Here is a 26,016-nt window from a genome sequence, read left to right on the forward strand (position 1 = left end):
GATGACATGGTCTCTCGTGTCGCATCTCCGTGTATTCCCCCGGAGCCAAAAGGTTTGTTTGAGACTTGGGGGGGGGGGAGCCTTGCCCTTTTTCGGCGTAAGATACCGAAAAGAACCGCCGCAGTGCTGAGTGCTGCGTCCACCTGCGGTGCCGATGCGACCCAAAGGGGCTCCGTCAATCGAGACAGGCTGTGACGCTGTGTCGCCACGCAACGCGACGCAACGCACCCGCAACGCCGACAGCTCGTTCTATGGGCGCTGGCGATCCGAGGTGATTGCGTTGTGGCTGGGGGCCCGGCTTCGTGGGCTTCGTTCCTCTTGCTCTGCTTCGCCTTTGCCACGCGCAAGCACATTGTGCCATGCCCAGATGGCCGGTTGTGTGTCTCCTGAGGCGGCCATCATTGGCTCGGCGCCGCTTGCGTGCTGCTGAGCTGCGGGTTATTAATGGCAGTGGAGAGAGCATCGCGGCCCCAACTCCAGCTGGTCTGTCTGCTCATCAGGCCCCCCGGTTGCAAGCCCAGGCCCCTAGGCGTTTGGTTGGCTCGGTTGGCGACTGCTGGGTGACAGGATCGATGTTCGACCTGGGCGCAGAGCTAGCCAGCTGGGCGTAGTCGCAATCATCTGCGCGCTCTCAGACTTCTCACATCAGACCAGGAAAGACGCAAGAGGAATTTGGCTTGACGCCGCGTTATGCTGCACCAGGCATTATTCCCTGCTGAGTGGACGCTCCGTGAGAGCTTGCGCAAGGCTTGCGGAAAATGCACTATCAAACCTGTATGACCAGTCCCTGATTGGTGCCTCCTGCATCCCGACGGCCACCTCCTCAGACAGGCCCCGAAGCAACCGTTTTCAAAAGGTGCAAACGTGTGACACACCACCGAAGGAGGCAGGGGTGCGGGGATATCATCGAGTCGGGACGGATTTCTGGCTGGCCGTTTGCGAGATTCGAAGCGGCCTGGGCGGCAGGCGGGGTGGGGCGGCATAGAGACAATCAATAGCCGGGGGGGTTCAGCGTTTGCGGGATGTGGTGTGGAATCGGGCATCGCGGGACCCTCGTGTGTCTGAGTGGTGGTGGTGCGACGACAAGTCTGCATGATTGATACTTATCTGGCGAGACCCCCTTTTCCTTTTGGATGCAGCGAGCGGTGCGTGATGGTACTCCGTAGTGGGTGGTCTAGCAATAATTTGCAATACGTCCCCGGCAGCCCGGGCGCGCGAGCGTTGTGCAGGGTTGAGGGCATCAATACTCGCCCACATATGTAGCTCAATGGGCAAGGGGTTGGGTCCGGGCTATTCCCCCCTTCAAATGCTCCCTATTTTCAGAGGCGGTATGGGAGTGACCCGGTCAGCAAACCTGATACTTGTGTCCCTATCAGCCGGCGGGCGGCGGTCTTGTCAGGCCCACGTATCCGTGTTGCCGACGAGCCCATATCACCGTCAGGGGCGCCGGCCAAAGCAGGCAGGACTGGCAGGCAGGCCAGTCGGCCTGGGCCCGAGGACCAAAGGGTGTGATGTGATTGCTCGCAGCGCTTGCAGCAGGCCTGTAGTGCATCGTCCTTTATTCCTCTTTCCCGCGTCAGGTTGCAGCCGTGTCGTCGCCCGACTTTGACCGCGCAACACCAGAAAAAGGCTGTGTGCTTAGGATCGGCGAGGGTGCAGTGCTGCACATTTAGTCATGCTCAACTAAGGCAGGGCAAGCATGGTCTGTCCCTTGGGTGGCGGCAGATGCGAGCCGGTCTCGAACCGTGTTGAAGCAGCCGGGCTGGGCTGATACGCAGGGCAAGACCAGTCACAACCGTGCCTCGATGCCAGAGGGCGGGCAGGCGGGCAGCTGGGCATAAAAGGGCCGGAAGTGTCGGTCGGGATAACAGGATCTCCATCAAACGACGTCGACGAGCCCGACCCCTGTCACCGACAGCAGCGGCGGGCTGTGGGCTCTGGCGATGGCGTGGACTACTGCTGGGTACCACGCTCTAACGGTCCCGCCGCGGTGATGGCGGCGCACCCGCCGGTCGGAGCGCCCATTGTCCCTGCTTGCCCTGGACATCGGTCTCGCTATGAGATAATCGTTGTCGGCTCACAGAGTCCGAGACCCCCCCTCGAAGCTGAATGTGACCCGAGGCGGCCAGGCAACAGCACTGGCCACTTAGGAGTTGTTGAGCCCCCAAGTACCGCTCTCGTTGTTGAACAATGTGGGCAGAGACAGGTCTCGTCCTGTTGGATTGGATGAGACGTGGGCCGGGCAGGCTGGCGGGCTGGCAGTCCTGGCTGGCTGGACAGGAGGGACAGCAGGATTGTGGAATCGGGGCTAGCTTCGGTGCTCTTGCAAGGTTCAGACTAATTAAGAGCTTGCAGCAGGGTGACGCGACACAGTCGCTCACGCGTAAATTGGATTTTTCTTGTCGAAGCCCACACCTTGGCCTGTGCATGTGTCTTGTTCGCCATCATGGGGCTCCAGCTCCAGTTTCGATGGTGGCCGTCATGATCGAGAGGCTCAGGCTCCGCCGAGCCCGGCCGCGAAGGGAGCAGGGCGATTCATGGCTGGGCGGGACCACGAGTCTAGTTGACTACACAGTACGGTGACGATCGGGCGGGTAATCAGGTACAGATTAATCCAGAGTTGGCGGCGGCGGTGTTGGTTGGCGGCGGTGATCAAGGGGCAAGCAGGTAGGTGCCCTGCGCCTGCCCTGCCCTGCGTGCGTGTACACGACCCTGACGACACATTTCCAAGGCTGCCTGTCAGGTTAGGTTCGGAGCTGCAAAGCCCAGCCAGCCCGGCCAGGGCAAACGAGTGGAGACTGGCCTCTAACACACAGCCTTTTTTTTCTGGTCCAAGCATGGCGCATGTCGCATATCGTAGGTGCCATGTCGCATGTCGGGCAATGAATCGACTTGATCACGTCGTCCATGCGAGGGGCCCTTTGCCCAGTGCCGTGGCTGCTAACTCAAAACCAAGATCATCGACCGCACTCCGCTCTGGTGTTTCGCACTGTACCGTATGCCTGCTGTGCCTGTTTTTATCCTTCTTGCTGCTACCCAGGCCACCCATCACCTGGGTACCTATAGAGGTAGGTAGCCAAGTAGCGAGATAGGCTTACCGGCGCGTCGCACCCAAAATGCTAACTGTAAAAGTCGCTCATCATGGCAGCAAGCAGCACTTCTCAATCGTCTTTGCTCCCTTCCTGCCTTCATCACACACACACATACACCCCTTGCATCCACCCATCGCCCATCTCGAACCTCAGGCCCGGCCGCAGTTGACCAAAACCCTGATCTCATCATCCCCCCAATCCATCCCATCCGCCATCCCCTGATTAGGCCAACCCCCTCCTTCTGATCCAAGGCGACCCGCGGCAACCCAGTCGTCTTGTATTGCTTATACAGTGTATAGTACACGGCCGCACACCCACAGCCACCAACATGCACACCCGACTGTCCAAGGGCAAGGGTCTGGGGACGAGATACAATGCAGTCTACACACAAGCACTACACTGGACACTGGACAGTGTACAAGTGTCTCCATTCCTGACCGCGGCTGACCGTAGCGGGCCCCTCAACCGGCAACATAAGCCCCGTGTCTACAACATGTTATTAGACAAACTTTCCCAAGGTCATGTCGAAACCACTGTCAATCTAAAAACCCGGCTAATGCAGATCCGAAGGCCCAGACATACGCAGTAGTCCAAGCCATCATCCTGTGGTGGCCTACCCCGTCTGTCCGTACACTACACGTGCACTATCTTGTCGGCTCAGCTCGACGGGGCCGGGCCAGGGCAGGCCAGACAATCGCGCATCCACTCGTTCATCAGAGCCATCAGGATCACCAAAATTGCCATTGCCGTCCCCTCGCACGACCAACCAACCCCGGCCGGCCAGTGGGACAGGCGACCACCGTAAAGTGAGACCGCCTCACTGGCGATCTGACGACTGGCTCCCACAACCAGACTGCAAGACTGCCAGACATTGCCTTTGTGTTCAGACCCTGGTCCAGACCAGCTGGTCCAAGACCCAGACCCAGACCCAGAACCGAAATGGCCCCAGCGTCACGTCCTGTAGCACCCTGGAGGCAGCAATCGCCGCCATGATTCGCGCAGCCTGTGCGGCAGCCGGCCAGCCAGCCCAGCCAGCCCAGCCAGCCGACCAATATTGCTGCTGCCACACTCAAAGGCGCCGCTTGTTTCGGTCAGACCCGCAAGGTCGGCCTGCAACGGACTGGCGCGCTTGCGATTTTTTGGGATCGTCGGAAGTTGGCTCATCAGGGCTCATGAGTCGTCTGGCGGTGCGCCCTGCGAGCCTCACTGATGCAGGCCTTCCCTGCGTGGTGGCAAGCTCTGCATGCGACACAAGGGCACAGGACGACGCAAGAGACTCTCCTCCAAGTCAGCTTATCGTGCGCAGTGGATTAACAGGCTTTGGTCACGGCGGTCTATGGTCACTCGGGAGACACTGCCTGACTCTCGGATTTGGAAGCTTCGTCAAAAGTCATCCACCCAGCCACGGTACCCTGCCGGACCGCGACGACACGCCCCCAGCTTTGCCTGTCACGGCGAGTCGCAACTCGGGCTGAAAGAAGGTTTCTGCGGGACCCCACGAGACGCTGGAATCCTCCCCTCGGTCTAATCTTGAGACTGGAACCCTGTCATCCTGGACATCATGATTTGCGCGTGAGTGCCATGCTGACCCCGCTCTGACCGAGTCCCACTGTCCGGCTGCGGGCTTTCTGTCGAGGGCTTAAACCGTCCGCCGCTCGGCAAAGCGCCAGACGGGATGTCTTCGGGCGGGTGACGAGCCCTCTCGCACCCCTCAAGATGATTTGACAGGGCAACTTTGGCCTTACTCATGCGGCGGCCTGCGCTTGTGCAGCAAATCCGCCCGTGAAAGTCGATCGCCGTTGCCCGCTCTCAGGCTCTTCGGCAGAGACACGAAGAGACCGTTCCAACCCGCAGTATCTTGGCTGTGTTATTCCCTGGTTTGCCTCAGCTTGCTGTGGTACACAGGAGTGGGCACAGCAATTTGTGCACAAGCCCGCGTCCTCACGCGGACCAGGGACAAAAGACAATTAATCTACATGATAGGCGACCAAGTTCCGATTCCCAGATCTGGGTTCAAGCGTCCTGCTGATGGCGCTAATAGGATGAGGTGCCAGATATGGGGGTCGTGTAAGTGCACTCCTTGACCACGGTCACATTGGCTACGCACACCAAGACTAGTGGGCAGCTGCGCGGGTTGGAATACATGCAACCGACCTCTTATTCAGGAGGTACTTCCTCAGCCAAAGGACCGCGGGCCACGCCACAACACGCCTCGTAAGCCAAGTTCAAAGTGCATGACTGCCTAGGCCCAAACCCACGTTGATGGATGTGGTTAATGCAGGCCGCCAACCACATATTCGCAATTATTTTCTCGTTTTAGTGCATTTTTGCCCTCAATGACACGTTAGGCTGAGGTCCTACCTGCCTACGGAGTACTCTGCTTCGCTCGGGAATGACTTGAGCCACCCTTCCGCCAGGGTTGCCTAGGTGGACCTAGGAACGTGGGCTTTGTTGTCCAAGGCTCTACAAAAGCCTCACGCCGGATAACCCCCTCCCATCGAACCACGCCCGGCCGTCAGCGGGCCACAAGCGACAATCAGCAGCTCCGGTGCACCCACCTCCAAGCCTGTCTGTCTCCTGCCGCGGCCCCTTCCCGATTGAAGCCAGATAGATTAGGAATGGCCATCTCTCATGGCCGACCCTGGTCCTGCGGGAGCCTGCAATGAAAGGGCGCAGTGTTGCTTGCACCGACGCCACGATGCCACTTCATTAGTGCAGCTTCGACAGTCATGGTTCCATCCTGCACAGTGCCACAGCCTTGAAAAGGGGCCCACGGGAGAGGGCCCGTCTTGACCCCGCGAAAACTCTACGTTGTCAACAATACTCTGCGTACAATACAGCGAGACCAGGACCACCACGTATGTATGTCTGTGGACCCATAGGTCCGGTCCTATTGCTTTTTCGGTGACGAGTGGGCAAAGGCGTCGGCCTCCCTGTGATACGGTCAGCGTCGCCCAGTCCACTATCCGGTGGCAACATCATCGCGTCTCACGATGAAAGCAATGAGACGGTATATGCAGTCCTGAAAAGTCACGCATGCTGCTCCAAATATCGACGAAAGAGAAAGGGCCAAAGAAGGAAAAATCAAATTAGCGAGGCGGGGACTATCAACGCGGCACGCAGGACTCGCACAAAGTCAGGTGGTTGCCAATTGGTTCCCACTCGTTCAACAGCTCAAATGGACGCCAGAACACGAAATCCAAAGTGGACCGATTACTCAAGCTGTTATCCCGGACGGGTCAAAAAATGCCGTCTACTGCTATTGCTGGAGGCAGCAAAGCTCCAGGCATCACTGCACGTCCACGGCACTGCTTCGAACCTTGGAATTCCTGACCTCTGGCGTCTGGATGTGGAGCCGATTGGGGTCCGGTGATGGCACCTGATCTATCTCATATGGCTTCTACACGAAGCATCGGGCTCGGAGTTTTTGAGGGGTTGGGACGCCCAGCTGCTGTGAGTATGTAGCACCGGCCTGCTGCGGCCATTCAAGGGCACAGCTGTGTTGGTGCGCGCGCGCCTCACCCATGCTTTTTTAATGATTACTGCTATTTTTGGGCTATATGAGATACAAAGCTGTATCTGGCCCCGCCCGGGCATACAGCCAACCGAGTTCTATTTGGGGGCTTGTGCAGCTGCAGATATCTCTCCCAGCAATCATTTTGCGTTGGGTTTGAGGTCGATCTGTTTCTTGTTGGGTTGCTGCGGATCACGGCCCTGGCTACGTGGTATCGAGAAAAGAGCGACGGTGGACGCTGGCCAAGAATAGCTACCGGCCATCTCGGTGAGACGAGTCCGGTCGGGTTGGTAGATGTTCACTCCCACGGGTGCCACTTATGCTGTGACCTTCGAGGGTGGTCTATGCAACCCGCTGGTCCGCTGCAATGCTAGCACTCCGTCTCCTTGCTCCTACGCGGCCGCCGACGACATCGGTCATCTTCGCCTGACATGACATCAGCACCGCCTTCCCGGCTGTCTGAGCCTCCGCCGCGGTGATGGGCTCGGTCCAGCGCCGACTCGACTGCCCCTTCTGCGAGCCGCTCAGCGGCGTGCTCCAGGGCGACCTGCAAGCTCTCCTGTGGCTCCTCGTGAATAGTGCTCGGGCGCCTGCCGTGCCTGCGGTAGCGGTGGTTGGAGGATCTGTGACGTGACTGTCAGCTGCTTGGCGATGCACCCGCGCGGTGTTGGGCAACTCACCTGGGCTGCGCGCGACGAGCGTCGCCGCGCTGGTGGTGGCGGTGGTGGTGGTGGTGGTGGTCAGGGAAGCGATGAGCATGACGCGAACGAGTATGCGCTCGCTGGGTATCGTCTGGTCCGTGGCCAATGGGCTCCCTGCGCGCGATTGCGGGCGGCCTTTCCAGCGCAGCTTGTTCTCTGCTATCCCGATTTCTGACCTCGACCGCGACGTCGTCCGCTAGCTCTTGCACCACCGGGTTGTTGGTCGTGAGTCTCGCGATTGTGGGGAGGAAAGAGGCGAGTTTTGAAGCCCAGCTCGATCTCGAAGTTCGTTTCTCCATTTTGTGGTCATTGGATCTGAATAACGAACATCTTTTGGTCAGTATTCGTCACTTTGCTTCGACGGGGTTTCCATCACTCACTCTCCCGGTGACGATGACCTCAAGTGCGGACGTGCGTCTTCTTGGCCTCGCCGGCTCCGATCGCGATTGAACAAAGCTGGAGTCAGGCTCATCCTCCGACTGGGATAGCTGCTTTCGCTTGACGCCTGGCTCCTGGTCGCACACGTCGCGCCAGCGCTCGAGGGTGGGCCCTCGGATTGGGCTACGTCGAGGATACTATCGTCGACTGGGATACGGTATCTGCCGTTTACGTCTTGTGTATCGTAGTAGTTGTCGCCCTTACCCGAGGAAAACATCTCAGGGGGGTACGTTTCCCGGCGCTTCCTCCTGTGATGGCTGTTGATCCGTGATTCACCGACACCGGGAAACCCGTGGCTGTCTCTCCGCCGGGCTTGATGCTCTCTGGTGGACGATGAAGGCCGAGGCCTGCCGATGCGAGACTCGGCAACACTTGATACCGGATCAACCGGTCGCTGGACCACCTTCTCGTCGGGGCTGGGACTGCGCCGGTGGCGTCCCACCCGAGACTCGCCGTGGCGTAGGTCTTTGTGGGTTGGAAGTCTGGGTGGGCTCTGTGACCGTCGCGAGGGACGTCCAACCCGAGACTCCCAGACTTCTGGTGACAGCTCGTTGAATGCGACGCGCCGTCTCGTTGCGGCAATAAGGCCTTCTCCGCTCTCACCGTTACGCGCTTCGTCTCTCTGGCGGCGGTGCTGTGGATCTTGTTGTTCAGCACTCGTTGCTGCAAAAGTCTCGGTGGTCTCATCTCGCCCATCGGCCTTCTCCTTGACTTTTGGGTGTGCAGAATCGCCCTCCTCCTCGTCGTACCGGTCAACAAGTGACTGGCGACGCTCAGTCTCGCGAGCTCGCTGGCGGCCCTCTGCCTCCAGGAGCAGGCTCGCCAGATCAGTGCGCATCTCGGAATCGAGGCTCGTCGATGACCTGTGGCTCGTATAGCTTGACCTGGGGCTCTCGGAGCTCGATTCATCCTTTTGAAAACGAGGCTTGGCCTTCTGTCCCCCATGTCCTCTACGCTCGCCCCGTCGCCCCCGTCGCGGAGAGCGGCTGGGGCTCGGCCGAGGACGGCGTCGGGCATGTTGTCGTCGTCGCCGGTCGTTGGGGGATGGGGTGTGGCTGCGTGTGAACTGCGAGCCACCTGGTGGTGGGCTCCGTCCTCGACGGCTTGATGGAGGTAAGGAGCCGCCACGATCCGAGTCGTCATCTTCGATGGTGGATGCATGACCTGGAGATGGAGGGCGGGTTTGTACCCGGCTGCCAGATGCGGGTGGCTGTTGGTAGAATACGCCGCCTCGGGGCTGGCTCAACCGTGGTGGTACCATAGGCGGCGGAGGGGGAGCGGGAGGGGGATGAACCGGTCCTTGGACTGACACACGTATTGCTGGGGGGGTTTGAGGTGGTGGAGGAGGCCGAGGAGGCGGATGCGGCGGAGGCGGCGGTATGATGTGGTATGTTTGCGTTCGCATTTGCGGCTGGGGGTATACCACCGCTTGTGGGAATGGTGGCGGTCCTGGCACGACCATCTGGGGAGGGTACATGGCGACATCCACCGGCTGCGGGTAGGAGCCAGGATAAGAGTGCCTTTGGACGAGGCCAGGACCGTTAATCGGCTGCGGTAGGGCTGGTTGGGGAGCCTGGAAGTGTTGCGGAGGAACCTGTGTTGGCCCAACATGTAACTGAGAATCTGGCGTGGAAGGTCTAGAAGGCTCCGTCGTCATCGTTGACCCTGAGGAGACGAAAACGGCGTTGCCAGGCGTGGGAGGCCTGTATGCTGGTGGCGGCGGGGTGGGCAAACGATCGTCTCGAAGCACCACAGTCCTCTGGTGTGGCCCAGACGAGACGGTGATGCTGCGGCCGTCGCCGAGGTTGAGCTCGAGATCGTGCCCAGACTCTTTGATCCTCTCTTGCCTCGGTCGGACGATGGCGTACCAGTAGACCCACACTATGGTCAGCGTGACGACGATGACGCTGAAGATGATACCGAACTGGGCTGCCGTGTTCAGGCAGTCCCATTCATTGCTTGCGCACCACGGGCCGTCATCGCTTCGTGTCTCGTGCTGGGATAGCATGTCGGCTTGGTTAACACGGGGCTGAAGAGGTGTCATGGTTGACATGTTAGAATGTTGAAAAGCCGGTCACGTTTGGTGCTGGGGTGTGGGCTGGTGTAAGTAGTACATAGATTGTCTTGTCGAGGCCAAGGTGTTTCGATAATAGACAATCACAGGTGATGGAACAGTTGCGGATGGTGACCAGAGGTTGGTCGACAAACGGCACGAGAGAACGGGGGTTGCTGTAATTGACCACTGTGACAGTGACTTCGACGTAAAAGCTCAGAAGTTCCGACTGCCTTTCAGGTCTGCAAACAACTTTGAAAGCAAGCTTGCAATACTTGCATTCTACTTGGGAAGGCATTGAGCTCGAATTATGGGGCAAGTTCTCATGACTTTGAGTCTCTATCACTTAATTGAGATATGGTGCGAGATGCACATTCACTGTACCGAGAGGACGCTCCTATATGGTCAATCTCTTGCTCAAATTGACTCGCTCAGGAACACAAAGTCCGCTCTTCATTTTCTGTGTTTATCAGAGAGTTAACAACTCCACTGCAAACCGCGCAAGCATGAGGCAACGAGATCTTGTCATGTCCTCTACACAGACTGCTTCTTGGATGCTCAAAGAGCAAGTGCATATATTACTCAACGTATGGTGTCTCTGCTCGTATTATCGATTCTGAACTTTGCTTAAGCTTGGCAAGACTGCTACCTTCATGGTATTGAGTTGTAATTCGCCGTGTATAGACCAATGCATGCGATCATAAGCTTCTCTACTTGCATAGTTACTCACATTTAATTTGAGGAGCAGGCTTGTAGACGGTAGCACATTGCGGCGGCACCTGTGATTAATTACTGGTGTGCGAAAACTCTGCTCAATTTAAAATCGAGGTGAATTGGCATTTTTTGATGGGAAAGTAGGTATCTTTGCGATCCCAAAGCTTCCCAAAAGACCAACTGCCAGCTTTGTTTCATAGTGCCCATCAACTAAGTGAGATACCCTACATCTTGATTTCGAAATCGTGTATCACTTTGAGAAATCTTGAGACTTCCCTTTAGTTGATATTCGCTGTGAAGTATCAAGCAAAGTCCACAGATTCGACAACCACGTTGTGAGTACTCTTCACGCCAAAACAACGTAAAGTTGTGAATCATCATGGCCTCAACCAAATATGATGTCGACGTTCGCCGTTTGCTGTAATTGACAGCAGATGAAGTGTTGTTCTTCTCTTTCCATGAGATAGAGGCATGACCAGGAACTTCCAATCTTGTTGAAGGTGCAACATATGTATATACAGGCCAACCCATGGAATTGCGGCGACTGAAGTTGGCCAAGAAAGTTGGGGCTCTTGTGAACCGGGGTTGATTCTGGAGTGAGGTACTTTGGTACTTGCTTGGCCTTGGTGGGACATGGGACGTGGGACACGGCCGGGTGTGGACCCATGCCCCTGTGGGTTGCTGGCAGGGGCTTGCGAGCTGCCATTCAGCCTCATGCTCTGGCCAGGAATTTCGTGAAGCAAGCTCCCCCAGACCTCACACCTCTTCCCGCACCTCTCCAATCCGAAGCGAACGTAATCACAGCTCGCAGCTGGTGACGTTGCTCTTCGTTGATGTCCATCTCCAATTCAGCATGAGCTTCTAATCACAGGTACTGGACTTGCCTCCCCGCCAGCTTTTCTCGGCAGCAGCGCGCGACGAGCGTGTTCCTGCGATTCCAACATCGCCTCTACCTCCTCAACTCGGCGAACCCTCGAATCGATACCACACGAAGTCGCCAACCCGAGAATAGCCTTTCCCACACCTCCTAGCTCGGAGAGCCCTCGCAGGCAGTCATGGCGTCGGCGCAACAGAATGGCCACCTCAACGGGGCCAACGGCGCCTCAGACGGAGTGTACACGAGCAAGCGATTCGCAGACGTGCCTGCGACGCTCGACATCCCTGTGCAAGATCAAGAAGATGAAGCCGTCGAGATCGACCTGACCAATCTGATGGACGACCCTTCGGACCTGTGCGACCTCTTCGAAGCTGAACATGCCGCTCGCACTTATTGGATGGCGGTCGCGCTGGCTTACGCTAAGCAGAGGAAGGTCGACTACGCCATTGAGACACTAATTCGCGGAAACGCTCTCCAGACTATCAGCCAGCGGGACAAGCTGAGTCTGGTCAGCTGTCTCTGCTGGATGTATCTGTGGAAGAGTCGCGAGGCGCCTCGAGTGGCGCCCGAAGGACACCTCGCGTCCGAGGTAAAGACAAAAGAACACTATCTTCAACAAGCAACGGCGACCCTCAACGAAGCTTCACGAATCAATCCAGCCTTCCCACCGCTCTTCCTTGCGCGTGGTGTCCTCTACCTCCTCCGAGCCTCGCTGCAACCACCCTCGAAATCGGGCGGCACTGGCTCTATAGATCCAGAGAAGGCAGAGCTGTTGCGATCTGCTCTCAAATCGTTCGAGGATGCTATCCGGGTCTCTTTCGGCAAGAACATGCTTGCCCTTATGGGCAAAGCCAGGGCATTGTTCTCCATGGCCAAGTACCCAGAGGCGCTTTCGGCGTATCAGGACGTATTGCAAAAGATGCCCGACATGGTTGACCCTGACCCAAGAATTGGCATTGGGTGCTGCTTCTGGCAGCTCGGCTTCAAGGACGATGCGAAGACCGCTTGGGAGAGAGCGTTGGAGATCAACCCAGACTCCAAAGTTGGAAATATCCTTCTTGGACTCTTTTACCTCGACAGCAGCGGGCACGTCCCCACAAACAGCCCTGATTTCATTCGACTTTACAAAAAGGCGATGACGGAATACACGCAGCGCTCCTTCAAACTCGACAAGGATTCTCCGCTCACGTGCGCCACCTTCGCTGGGTATTTCTTGTCTAGGAAGAACTACGCAAACGTGGATAGCCTGGCACACAAGGCTATCCAGTACACCGATGTCAACGCCATTGCCAGTGATGGCTGGTACCTTCTGGCGCGTAAGGAGCACTATGCCGGTGATGCGGATCGCGCGAGTGACCACTACAAGCGCGCAGATGATGCGAGAGGTGGTGATCAGCGTGGATACTTGCCAGCCAAGTTTGGCCAGGCACAACTTTTGGTTATGAAGAATGATCTCCCTGGAGCAAGATACCACCTCGAGAAGATGAACAAACAGGTTCGAAACCACGAGACCATGACGCTGCTTGGAACGATCTACGCCGAGGAAGTCTTTGCAAACGAGGCCGCCACTGTTAAGGACAACAAGACGAACGAAGCCAAGCAAGCTGTGATCTTGCTAGAGGGTGTCAGAGCTGCGTGGAAGGATCCTCAGAAGAATGTTGCGCCCGACGCGTCGGTCCTCTTAAACCTCGCTCGCCTGTATGAGAACGACCATCCAGACAAGGCACTCCAGTGCTTGCAACAGGTGGAGCAAATGGAGCTTGACCAGATTCCCGACTCGGCCATACCTGACGATATCACTGACGAGACTGCAAAGAAGGCAGCCAAGCGGAGGCTGCTTTCTCCGCAGCTTTTGAACAACATCGGCTGTTTCTACTCCCAAGCTGAGAAACATGAGTTTGGGAGCGAATTGTTCGAGGTCGCTCTGGACTCGTGCATGAGGATCGAGGAGACCGGTGACAACGAGGACATGGATACCGACGCCCTTGTTACCACGATCAGTTTTAACCTCGGCCGGAGCTACGAGTCCAGAGGCCTTGTTGACAAAGCTGTCGATGTTTACGAACGTCTTCTCAAGCGCCATGATGACTACACTGATGCCCGGACTCGTCTGGCATATATCAAGTTGCGGAAGAATCCAAACAAGGAGGGACCGGAAACGGTTTCGAAGCTTTACGCTGATCAGCCATCTGATGCCGAGGTCAGGGCGCTGTACGGTTGGTACCTCAGCAAAGTCACCTCCAAGAAGAGGCCGCAGAACCTGAACGAAGACCATGAATATCGTACATTCAAGCGTACCTTGCAGCAGCTTGACAAGCACGACCGGTATGCACTGGTCTCCATGGGCAATATGCATCTTTCGCATGCCCGGGAGACGAGAGTGCACACGGAGGCCGACAAGCAGAGACGCGAGAAGGAGTACAACAAATCAGTGGAATTTTTTGACAAAGCCCTGCAGCTGGATCCGAACAATGCGTACGCCGCGCAAGGTATGGCCATTGCGCTGGCGGAAGCAAAGAAGGACTATAGGACTGCCCTGTCAATCCTGCTACAGGTGCGCGAGACAATCAAGGACGCCAACGTGTACATGAACCTCGGCCACACCTACCACGAGCTCAAGCAATACTCTAAAGCAATTGAGAGTTACGAAATGGCCCTGTCTAAAGAGGGTAAAGCTAAGGACACCATGCTCATTTCCTGTCTGGGCCGGACCTGGCTGGCCAGAGGGAAAGCCAGCATATCTGCAGCACACGGCCAGAAGATCCCACCTGAGATCAACGCCTACTATAAGGCGCTGGAGCTCGCGAAGAAGGTAAGCGTGCAGTCAACTGCACATGGAGAATATTTCAGCTGACCAGCACCGACAGGCCTTGGAGATTAACCCGGAGCAAGTTCATTTCAAGTTCAACGTGGCTTACGTCCAGATCCAACTGGCCATGACGTTGAGGGACATGGGAGAGACAGACAGGACTTTGCAGCAGCTTCAGGAGGCAGCCGATGGGCTGGAGTCTGCGATCACGACGCTGGGCGAAGTTGCCAACCGCCCTGACACTCCTTTCCCGAAGCACGAGTTGGAGCAACGTGCCAACATGGCCCAGAACACGCAGAGGAACCAGCTGCAGCGTGCGATTGACCAACAGAAGCAATACGAGGAGAAGAACAAGGAGAAGGTCCAAGCCGCCCTGGAGCAGCGGCAGGCCGAGCAGCGGCGGCGAGAGGAGGAGAAGCGCAAGATCGAGGAAGCGGAGCGTGAGCGAAAGGAGAAGATCCGCAAGGAGCGCGAGGAGATCTCAGCACGCGACCGAGAAATTGCCGAGCGGCGTGCACGAGAGGAGCGGGAGCGGCTGGAGGCTGAGATGACCGAGGACAGCCAGGGCGAGCGAGTGAAGCGAAAGCGCAAGCCGGCCGGACGATCCAAAGGCGAAGGTGGTGAACGCAAACGCCGGTCAAAGAAGAGGAGGGACGAGGAGGAGGAGGGCGGCAGCGGCGGCGAAGGCGACGAATCGGACGAGGAGCAGCAGCGCGAGAGGCAGCCCAAGAAGAAGAGACGTCTCACCAAGAAGGAGAACAGCAAGTACAAGTCGGCGGAATTCATCAACGACAGTGACGCAGACTCGCCAGCCCCGTCGCCGAGAGAGGACTCACCGGCGTCGAGGATCTCAACGCCGGACCCGCAGCTCGACTCTGACGACGAGGGTGGTGCGGGTCGGATGGACGTGGACAAGGCAGCATCTCCGGTCGAGGCGGGAGGCGATGATGACGATGAGGAGGGGGGCGGCGTGCAGCGACGCAAGCGTGCGAGAAGGGGCCGGGTGCTGGAGAGCGACGACGAGGGCGACGACGAAGACGGAGCACCGGCGCCGGAGAAGAAGGCATCGCCAGAGGCCGACACCGCCATGGCTGATGGGTCTGACGATGAATGATTGGCGGCCCGCAAGGCATGAATACTGATTACACTAGTATGAGCATGGCATCAATTTGAATACGTCATGATCACTCGTGTCCGAGTCCGTTCTGAGATATCCGAAGTGTGCATAGATGCCGTGACGGGACCAGACCAACACCAGAGATGCGACGAACAGTTTCCGACACTTGACGGGACACTCTTTATGCGATCGTATGCAGTGGTATTTCCAGATGGCATTTCGAGAAGCCATTTCTCTCATTCAAAGTCACAGCCCATACTGAGAGAGAATCACGGGCTAGAATGCAGGAGCAGGCCCGTCCTACATGTGCATAGACATGATCTTGCATGGTTTCAAGTGGGAGGGGCGCATTACACAATGTTCATGTAGAATTGTCTGCAGAGCACAGCGTTTCCCGTGACAGGCCGGCGGTAGTGGAGTCGAAGATCACCCGAGCGACAGAGCAGGCATGACCTGCATATCGGGGGGACATGCAAAGCCTAAATTCCGCAGCCCCAGCACAGCGGCCCAGGGAGGGGAGCGGCGGGAGGAGCGGGTACGACCAATGGGAAGGGGTGCATCAGGGATGGGCAAAGGAGCGCGACCCCAGCTCTTTGGCATTCCCAGCCCTCTTGTGCTTGGATGGGGTGTGTATTTCTTGGACGCGAGAGCCCGCAATTCGAATCCAGCCCCCTACCCCCGTCGTCCCGCCCATCCGCCCTCTTTTCCACGGCAACCAGCAACCAGCGCCCGAGGCAAGGCAAGTTCAGGCAAGGTCAAGCAGCAACAACAACCTGCAAAGCCGGCCCCAGCCCAGCCAGCTCTTTTGCAGCTTGTCGCCTGGCCCATGTCCCCATCGCAACGTCAGATCTAGACGTTGGTTTGCCCAGCCGAGGCGGACAGGGGAATAAACACACTCACACTCGCTCGCTCTGTGTGTCCCGACCCTCGCTTTTCTCACGGTCTTTGTTGCGTGCACTCGTGACGTTAGTACGCAGACAGCATCTCCAGCCAGCCGAATCTGCATCCATCAAACCAGAAGCAGCATCTCGCATCTCGCATCTGACTACTCGCACCACCTGCACCAACTTGTGCACCCGCACCGAGTACCCGCACCCGCTCGCCTCCCGCCCTCGTATTCCTCCCCCCCCAGGCCCCCCGGCTCGTATTATTGTCACCACGGGCCCACGACTCCCATTCGAACCTCGGACTCCACTACCGCCCTCGTTCGACGACGACACAAGGCGGACAGCCGACTGGTTTTAAACGTTTCTGGCCTCAAGTACTTCGTGACGTACACGGTTCCAGACGTGGTTCGCGGAAGGCGCTAGAACAGGGGCACTTGGAAATTGAGGGAAGGCGCGCCAAGGGGCAGGATTGAATCGGGTCTGGATTGAAGATTGCGAGACCCCTCGCCTTGACGACATTCTTTTCAAGAACCGGAGCATCGAGCATCGAGCACCGAGCACCACTGCGACGCGACCCGACGATCTCCACGCCGACCAGGCGCCAGACCGACAGGATGCCTTTCGGCGACTTCACATCCTTCTGCCACACGGCACCGCTGCCTTTGTGCGCAGCCGTCGGCCCAATCACCTCCATACACAGTGGTGTCGGCATCGAGACGAACTGTTATGCCCGCAACATCGAGCTGGCCAACACCATCATCTTCCAGATGGCTACGAGTGCCATACACATTGTCGCACTGGCCATGACCGTTATCATGATCCTCCACGTGCGCGGCAAGTTCACTGCTGTTGGTATGTCTCCCACCCGCCCGGAATGATCGATGCCCCTTCTTCTCGTTGCTGGAAGACTGACCACGCTCGCCTACAGGCCGAAAGGAGATCATCAACTGCTTCTACATCTACATGCTCTTGACGTTCATCTCCTTATGCGTCGATGCCGGTGTTGTTCCACCAGGCTCTGGCCCGTACCCTTACTTCGTCGCAGTGCAAAACGGCCTCTCGTCCGCCCTCATCACCTGCCTGATGATCAACGGCTTCGTCGGTTTCCAACTATACGAGGACGGCACGCCGCTTTCACTGTGGATGCTGAGGTTGTCGTGTCTCGTCGCCTTTGCCATATCCTTCCTGGTGTCTCTGGCAACCTTCAAAAGCTGGGCAGGCCTGGGACCGACCAATACCGTGGGGCTGTTTGTGGTGCTGTACCTTCTGAACGGGGTGCAGCTACTCATATATCTGGCGATGCAGATAATATTGGTCACCCAGACGTTGCAGGATCGCTGGCCGTTGGGAGACATTGCCTTTGGTGTCTTCTTCTTCGTGGTTGGCCAGGTCATACTGTACGTCTTCAGCGACAAGATTTGCGACGCCGTGAGCCACTACGTGGATGGCCTGTTCTTTGCCACCATCTGCAACCTATTGGGCGTTATGATGGTCTACAAGGTATGTGACGGCCCGCTCACCCGCCTCACGCACCGCGTGCTGCCCCGTGCCAAAGAGACTTTACTAACAGGCTGGTTTGTAGTACTGGGACTCCATCACAAAGGAAGACCTCGAATTCTCGGTTGGCACTAGGATGAATAACTGGGAGGTCAAGGAGCTGCTGCCCGAGGAGGAGCGTCGCGGCACTGTCTACATGGACGACCCATACGCCCAATCGAGCACATACGACCAGGGATATTCACCATCACCCAACGCGACCGCACACCGTCACTCTTCAAAATACTAGGATTCCCATGCCGGCGGGAATGAGACATGAGGGCCAGTACGGCTGGAGACGACTAGGGCAATATAATAAGTGGTGGAACCGAAGTGGGCCACAGAATTCGAAAGCCCCGTCTCGTTCACATGAGGCGACGACTACCATGCGGCCTCGAGTCACAAAACACTCGGGCGATTCCAAAGGTCACATTATCCAGCAGTGACTTTTTTTTTCCGAAAGGGGTTCAAAGGCGTTCCAAGGTTAGCGAAGATGGGAAAGCGGTGTGCATTAAGCAGCCGAACAGGACTGCACTGGCATGGAGTGGCTTGTGATTTGGGTGGTCCAAGAGGCTGTTGTTCTAGTAATAAAAAACTAATCATATATAATTCCGAGCCTAAATCCAAAATGCTCATCCATGTGCGATGCACTCCCTGGGATTACGTGGCGCGTTTTGGGGACCCCGGCACCAGAAGATGTGAGGTCGATTGTGGTATGGTGGGGAGGGGGGTGGATGTAGAGAGGGGGAATAGGGAGATGGATGAATGGACAGTATTGGCGTCGCGGATCGAAGCTTGGTTTTCTGTGCGGTCTCGGATGGGACGGGCATTTAGACATGGATGAGAATGGGCGGGAGGGCCTGATACAACCGAATGGGTCCTGAAAAAGGGCTAAGGATTACGGAATGATAGAGTAAAGCAAAAAGGGAAGCAAAATAGAGAGAGGGCGAGCCTCTGTCAACTATCACGGTCAGGGGGCCGGGCAGGCCGGGGCATGCTCCTCCCCCATACATTGCCTTAGGGTAGGCACTCAAGCTGGTTAGATAGCCGATTTGATGATAAAAGTACGCTACCAAGAAAAGAAGACCTAGACAGCGAGTAAGTAGGCAATGGTCTGTGTTTCGAAATGCCGTCCTTGTCCCTTCAGGCTATAGGCAAACGGAGAGGGCTTTGGCTTAGGGCCGATAGTGTGACTCTACTGTTGCGGATCAAGCCTGGGAGAAGGTCTAGATGATTCACTAGTAGCTGAAGGGGGGTTTTGATTTTTTTGGCCTCTCATGCTATCTCTCTCTCTCTCTCCCTCCCTCCCTCTATGATGACCATTTCTTATCTCGGTTGCACTGGGTGTTGGTGTGGAACGGTTGGTTCAAAGGATTGAAGAGGATGGGCGGAGGCTGGGAGGATGGGAGGGATGGATTGTTGGTAATGAACAAATGCAGATGCAAGCAACAAAGTCCCTATGCACAGGATGTCAAGTGAGAGAAATGCATGTTGGCTGGCTGACAGACAGAGAGACGGACAGGGGGGGCTTGGGTGCGAGGGCTTTCATTATAGCCGTGCACAACAGCACAGGGAGCCGGGGCAGGCTACGTGCTCACCTAGGTGGGTAGAACAGACAGCAGCAAAAGTGATAGTTAATAAGAGCCACTATAGTGAGATGCATGTGGGTGAGGATGGTTTTAGGCCCGAGACAAGCCCTGGTGCTGTGTACCCATAGTATTCTAGTTTGACCCATCGGGTCACAGAACCCTCTTGTCCCGAGGTTTGGCTGCTTTAATTCTGTGCGCAAGTGTGCGTGTGCATGTGTGCTGCTGATCAGACGAAAAGGAGAGCTGGGACAGGACTGTACCGAGGGCACGGGCCCTCTCTCTTTCTCTCTCTGTGTGTGTGTGCCCTATATTCATGCCTCTCCCTACTCTAGTCAGGGGCATTTGGGTTGCGTGTGTCTGTCTGTCTGTTGCATCTATGCCGTGCACAAAATACAGAAAAAGAGGATTCGACGATGGATGACGATACATGCTGCAGCTACTCCGTGCTTGGCCGCAGGTGGTACCAGGGTGTCAGGGTCTGCAGTTGGGAAGGCAAGATAGTCCCCAGGAGGCCCCACCCCTTGGGCCCAAAAAGGCCCCGAGCCACCCAAGTATAGCCACATGGGCCGAGTCCTTTCCCAGGTTTGCACTGTAATAAATGACCAACCCACGGGACCGCAGGACCGACTGATGATTCCCTGACTAACTACCTAACCGGGTATCCGTACAGTACTGTGTACTCCATACAACAGCACTTTGCCGTTTGTGCTGCTGGTTGCGGACCCACCTAGTCCAGCTGCTATCTTGAGAAATCCGTTCCATCTGTTGGTCCCAGTATTATTAGCTTCCCTAAGCCCCGAAATTCATCTTTGCCAACGCCCAGTGCCGGCCGTCCAGCATCCGGCCCAGTAGGTGGTGGTGACATGTGCGCCCAGAGCGAAAGCGCTGCCGTTTGCGCAAAATAATACTTAACAAACTAGTTGCCCTTGCCCTTGCCCTTGCCCTTGCCCAGGGGTGTCTGGAAGGTCTGCAGATGGAATTCACCTTGCTGCTGCAACCTGCCCATCCCGTAACCGTTTGCTCAGGTACCAAGGCAGGCTGTTGCTAGTGAATGACTGGCTGTCTGTCTGTCTGTCTGACGACTGACTGAGTGACCCGACGACCTGGCTGGGGGAAATGACCTATCTACCTTACTTTCCCTGGTTGACCAACTTAGTTGATACTCGACGACCCAAGGTCCAACAAGGCCCAAAAATACTTCTGCCTACCTATCTCAGACGTCCCGTCATCCCTCCCCGTCCTTTCCTCCCTGGTCATCTTGGACATACTTTGTCCTACTACATTTCCTATCTATCTGCCCACTGTCAACCCACGGACGCCATTCTACTACAACAACTACTACCATACCACCACCACCACCACATCCCAACGCCATCTTCTACATCCACATCAACCTAACCACAACCTCAACAACGTCAGTGGCGTTTGCTGGCGTGTACTTGGGTGTGCCTGAGCGTGTACATGCGTTTGTGTGCCACTGGGTGAGTACGTGCGAGACAGAAGTGTGAGTGCTTGTGCATCCTTTTGAATTTTCCCCTTTTTGATACTCGCAACCACGGCCTGCACCGACATACAGAATCCACATCCCACATCCCACATCCCACCACACACACCTGCATCACCTTGGACCTACATCTGCAAGCCGCAATCGCCGCTGCAACCCTGGCCGCCCTACCTAGCCTTCCTGCGCTGGCACTGCACCACCACCGCAGTACCCCAATACCACGACCGGTCTATTTCCATCCATCCACTCAATCCACCCACCCCCAGGCAAAATACTCACTACGTCTAACGGCACGTCAGCTTGAGTCGTGTCTCGCGTGCCCGTCGACAATCTCGGTCAGTACTGCATTGCTGCTTCCTACCTGCCGTTTGCTGCATTGCCCAAACCCAGCCAGCCCGCTGCGTCAGCGCATGAATATTCGACCATGCTAAGCCCAGCACACTCTCTGCCCTTCGCTTCTCACTCGCTTTACTTGCCTGTCGCTGACTTCCCGGAGCTTCGCAGACCCGCCCCTGTCCGTCCGTCCTTCTCGCCGAACAGTCGTCACGAACGTCTAAACAACCTTTTGATCTCCGTCAAACCATACTAGGTAGACACCCCCCGTCTCTCATCAACCCCCCCACTGGCACCATCCCTCCTCTCAGAAGACATCCCCCCTTCCTTCAAACCCAACATTGGAACTGCCCTTCTCTACCTAGTATAATCGGCCGAGAGACTATTCTTATTACATGCTACATGTTACATGCTTTACTTTCTTTCCCATATTGCCTGCCCTGCCCCGTCCTGCCTGCCCTTCCGCCCCGCCCGACCTGTTTTAAAATACGCAATGCTTTTATTTTCTTACCAGTAAACGACCTAGTCTGACACTCACATCAGCTCTTTCATTTCCCCCCGATGAAACCGAATCCGCTCAACTAAGCGACCGACTTATTAATTCCGTCTCGTACCACCGACCATCATCCCTCTCATCGTCACCACCCCTGCCGACCACAGCATTCGTCGCTGCTTTTCTTCATTGTTCTCTTCTTTGTTTTGCGCAAACCCCACCACAGATTTACTCTTCTCCACCTGTCCGTCGTTCGGGGTCTACTCTACGCAGTTGCGTGCATAGCCCGTCACTTGACGTTCGTCCCATGTTCACCTGTAAGTCTCTGCCTGGACTAAACACCCCCCACAGACACACCCCTCTAGCTTTTTTTTTCTGGGCTGTGCATTGCTGATACTCATCCAGGCATGATATCTTGTGACTGGTCTGCAGAGTAGGAACAGACCCCGGCAGAGCGAGAGCTAGGAGGAAAGGGCTACATTTTGAGAGTACCTTTGCCAAGTGCAAACATCGGCCAAGTCTCGCATGAACAACCTGCAGGCAAGCTGAATGGGATCAGCCATGGCGGACAACGATGTCCAGGACTGGGCCGAGATCGAGGCCAGCTATTGGTCCAACACGATCAAGAACCGGGCCGAAGAGGACCGGGTGATGGTTGGCAAATTCGAGGACAAGACCGGGCCTATGAGGCGCCAGCTTGCCCTGCTGTTTGACCAGCGGGAAGAACTTACAAAACAGCTCCAGGACGTCAAGAGGAAGTGCGACCATGTGGAGGCCGACCTCGACGGCGTTTCTCTCCAATTCGAAGAGGCAAAGCAGATCATGGCAGCCGACCGGGAGCGCAAGGACGAGAGCGCGCGTGCCTGGTTCAATTACAACAAGGCCCGGACTGCGCAACCCCAGCCTCAACAGAACGGCACAGGCCCGCGGCAGAACGGATACGCCAAGACCAAGGGGATGAGAGAAGGCATCGCTACAGGTCCCCGGGCCAGTTGCGAGACGCCCGATCGGGGAGGATTCACGACCGTCAACGAGAACGGCAACGGCAACGGCCACGTCGACAAGCCTGCGTCGGATAACAGCTCGCCGCTGTCGGAGCCACCAGATGTGTCGCCACCGGACAACAAGGCCCTGGCGGGCGCCGAGATCTACGACTTCGAGGGCAACCGCGTCCACAGCGTCAAGCGCATGTACCGCGAGAACAAGTTCATCCGCCAGATGATGCAGATCCCCATCCAGCGCCACGCTGTCGTGCGTCCTGGCCGCAAGTTCACTCAGGAGACCATTGATAGCATCTATGAGCCGAGTGACGCCAAGGGAGCGAAGTGGCTGAGTTGCATGATCCAGGCAACTGGCGAGGAGCAAGAAACCCCTTGCACGTCTTGTGTGAACCGGGCGGGGACCTGGGTTGGCTGCGTCATTGTTGGTGGTGAGGACTTCCCGCGATGTGCCAACTGCGAGTGGAACCGGCAGGGATGCACAGGCTCGTCCTATCACCAGATACGTTCACGGGATGACGACCTGCCGCAGATGGCCCGGAACGACCACAACTCGCCATTCCTGGGAGACCACTCCATACTGCCCTCTCGTGAGGGAAGCTCTTTCGGCGGATTTACCCCCGTCAACAGTGGCCTCTACAGGCCTGCCGGAGCAGACGCTTTCGATGGCTCATCGAGCGTGCCGTCCAGGCGCAAGTCTCTTCCGAGCAAGAAGGGCGGCAGGAAGTCACTCCCGAACATGGCGATCAGGCACAAGGAGGACGGTGAGCCGATGGAAGACCCGATTTTGGGCCGCGAGGAGGCACAGTCTGTGGAGCCCGTCGATCCGGGTCCTGTGATTTCTATGGAGACTCTCGTCCTGCGAGACAATGGCGTCGAGTTCACAGAACCCGAAATCATGCGCGGCGTTCCGCTTGAGCGCATTACCCCAGAACACCCCTACTGGGATCCCAAGTGGGAGGTCCTGGATCAGGTCACTCAGCAGAAGCTGGATAGCTGGAGGCGGAAGCTCGAGGAATGTCTGGCTCTTAACAAGAACCGCTTTCTGGCTGGTAGGCAAGTCAACCGCGGAAACACTATCATGACATTCCTCCAGAAGACCGACTTCCACCCCTACCAGCTCGTCGGTAAGAAGTGGATCACCAAGGGCCTTATGAGCTACGACACTATTTTCCGCCTGGCCCAGGTGATTGAAGAGCTCCCCAAACTTGGGGTTGATGTGACGCCTGTCGCGTGGGTCCGGCAGCGGATGCACGAGCTCTACATGGAGCAGGGCGAGGAATTCAGCCTGGCCAAGACGGTCCACGAGCTCTACCACGACCCCAAGCTGAGAGCCCTTCGAACCAAGGCCGGTGTGGGCAACATTGGGCGACCCTCAGGAGTCAAGAAGGGCATGACCTCAAAGGAGCCAAAGGCACCAAAGGCCAAGGGTCATGACAAGGACCCCGCCAACGGAACCCCCTACAAGAAGCGCAGACGCCAGTCCAGTGGGAGCCTGAAGCACGAGCTCAAGCAGGAAGAGCAGACCACTCCTACGATGTCGCCGCGCAGCGCCAAGAAGCAACGACCTGACAGCAGACCTCAATCGTCGGGCAAGCAAGACACGGAGCCGGTTGCCGCAGCCTCGCCTTCCCTCGCTTCTTACCCCCCAAGCGCCCCTGCTGGCGTCACCCAGGGTCTAAAGCCGACCGAGGGCGAGTTGGCTTATGACGGGTACACTTCCACGGACTCGTTCAGTGGCGACCACATAATGCAGATCGACTTCCGTGTCTCACAGCTCAAGACGACGCAGCACACCACCAACATCAGCCACACGCAGTACTGGCACTGGGTCAGTGACAAGGCCAAACCATACTTTGAGCACCAGGTGCTGCGCACGGTAGAGCCCGCAGCGTCGTGGGGTGTGTACAAGGAGCCGCTGGACTTCCACTTGCGACTGCATGAGCTTGATTATGTCGAATACTCCCTTGAGCCCGGCAGAGACTGCACCAAGATCGTTGTCCACACCAAACCTGCCGCTAAACTGGAGTACCGTGGTATCGTGATGGCGTACTTCAAGCGGCAGAGGACTGTGAAGCGGTTCCTGGGCTTTATACAGAAGAAGGGTGTCCCGCTGGTGAAGCGGCCTGCGTAAGTGCAAGCTTGCCCTTCGATTCTACTACTATTGATGTGTTGGGATGATGTTGGGCTGACTTGTGGTGACAATAGTGATTACATCGAGCAGCAGTGGGCTAGCATCGAATCCACTGTTCTTCCCCGAAGCGAGGACGAAGAGTAGATGCTCCCCGACCCACGAACTCTTGATACGTCACCTATTTTCACTCAACTTCATGTGGTCAATCACCACTAGAGATGAACAATACCAGAGTTATAGCGACATTTGTCGTACTTCTGGCAGGTGCTGCCAAACTTCCGAACGACTTCCATTGTCCGAGGACGGCCCTGCTCAATTCGACCGAGCCTGCACATATCAGACCGACTCTGGGAGTGGCACGAGCCAGCTAGCTCGTGTACATGTTCTTGAAAAGCCTTTTAATACATCCGTCAGATAGAGGCGGCACACACACCATCACTAAATATATTCTTTTGTCTTTTCGTTGGGAAGGGCCACGTCTTTAGTGGTTCCTAAACCTCATCATGATGAGAGACTTCCCCTACTACAAAATTCAAAGAGGGGAAAAGGAAGGGAAAGAAAATTTCTGGTGCGGAAGGGGCGTTTTGGAAGGGGGGCTCATTCATGGACAGGGTGGAATGCATCTTCTCGTGAGGGACAGGAGTTTGGGGTGTGGTGCACACTTTTTTCGGGCCCAGTTGTGCCCTACTTTCTTCATTTCTTTAGGTACACCACTTTGGCCCTTTGTCCTCAGTCATCTTCCGGGATAAGGAAACCTACCGGAACATTTGATCCATGAGTGGGGGTTGGCGATAGGACTTGCATTTTCTGGCTCGGTGCGTTTGGCATCTTTCTATTGCCTGGCAAGGCTTTTTCCACGTGGGGACTCTGGCGTGCCCGGCTTGGGGGCTTAGGTTCATACTGTTTCAGGTAGACCCTCATAGATCCATTAATTCTTGCATGAATTGAGAAGAACAAGGGAAGAGAAGCGTTCCTTTTTTCAGTCAACATCTGTTGTGGTTCCTTGTACTTGCCCAGGTAGAATGATGTACTTGCTTTAGATTTCGGGGCAGCCGTGGACTTCTCACTGTACCTGAATATTTGTGACCCAACCTAGCTCTTGGATTTTGAACTCTACAGATCTGTGTTTCTCCGGCCTTGAATGCTGTTGGACCCTGTTGCTTTCAAGCATACCAAAGCGTGTAAGGTTACAGTGTAGGTCTACCTACTAGTAGGGCAGGCCTTACA

General features: G+C 56.5%; 4 protein-coding genes across 4 annotated transcripts; 3 read left to right on the forward strand and 1 right to left on the reverse strand.

Moving 5' to 3' along the window:
- Positions 1-6,976: 6,976 nt before the first annotated feature.
- KVR01_004706 (uncharacterized protein) lies at positions 6,977-9,789 on the reverse strand (the record flags this gene model as incomplete). Its single annotated transcript, XM_044787878.1, has 6 exons — positions 6,977-7,229; positions 7,287-7,622; positions 7,688-8,583; positions 8,667-8,955; positions 9,004-9,173; positions 9,355-9,789. The coding sequence occupies 6 exons, from the start codon at positions 9,787-9,789 to the stop codon at positions 6,977-6,979; spliced, it is 2,379 nt and encodes a 792-aa protein (XP_044646870.1).
- A 1,223-nt stretch (positions 9,790-11,012) lies between these two features.
- KVR01_004775 (uncharacterized protein) lies at positions 11,013-15,883 on the forward strand. Its single transcript, XM_044788411.1, has 2 exons — positions 11,013-14,201; positions 14,257-15,883. Exons 1-2 carry the CDS (start codon positions 11,568-11,570, stop codon positions 15,310-15,312), a joined length of 3,690 nt encoding a protein of 1,229 aa, XP_044646939.1. The 5' UTR covers positions 11,013-11,567; the 3' UTR covers positions 15,313-15,883.
- A 1-nt stretch (position 15,884) lies between these two features.
- On the forward strand, positions 15,885-18,861 carry KVR01_004689 (uncharacterized protein). Its single transcript, XM_044783284.1, has 3 exons — positions 15,885-17,054; positions 17,131-17,702; positions 17,785-18,861. Exons 1-3 carry the CDS (start codon positions 16,817-16,819, stop codon positions 17,986-17,988), a joined length of 1,014 nt encoding a protein of 337 aa, XP_044646853.1. The 5' UTR covers positions 15,885-16,816; the 3' UTR covers positions 17,989-18,861.
- A 1,457-nt stretch (positions 18,862-20,318) lies between these two features.
- KVR01_004484 (uncharacterized protein) lies at positions 20,319-25,763 on the forward strand. The gene is made up of 4 exons (XM_044782230.1): positions 20,319-20,831; positions 21,708-21,974; positions 22,063-24,785; positions 24,864-25,763. The coding sequence occupies exons 3-4, from the start codon at positions 22,207-22,209 to the stop codon at positions 24,931-24,933; spliced, it is 2,649 nt and encodes an 882-aa protein (XP_044646648.1). The 5' UTR covers positions 20,319-20,831; positions 21,708-21,974; positions 22,063-22,206; the 3' UTR covers positions 24,934-25,763.
- The last annotated feature ends 253 nt before the right edge of the window (positions 25,764-26,016 follow it).

This window comes from Diaporthe batatas (genome assembly GCF_019321695.1).
Source record: "Diaporthe batatas strain CRI 302-4 chromosome Unknown Contig00004, whole genome shotgun sequence".
Taxonomy (NCBI): Eukaryota; Fungi; Ascomycota; class Sordariomycetes; order Diaporthales; family Diaporthaceae; genus Diaporthe; species Diaporthe batatas.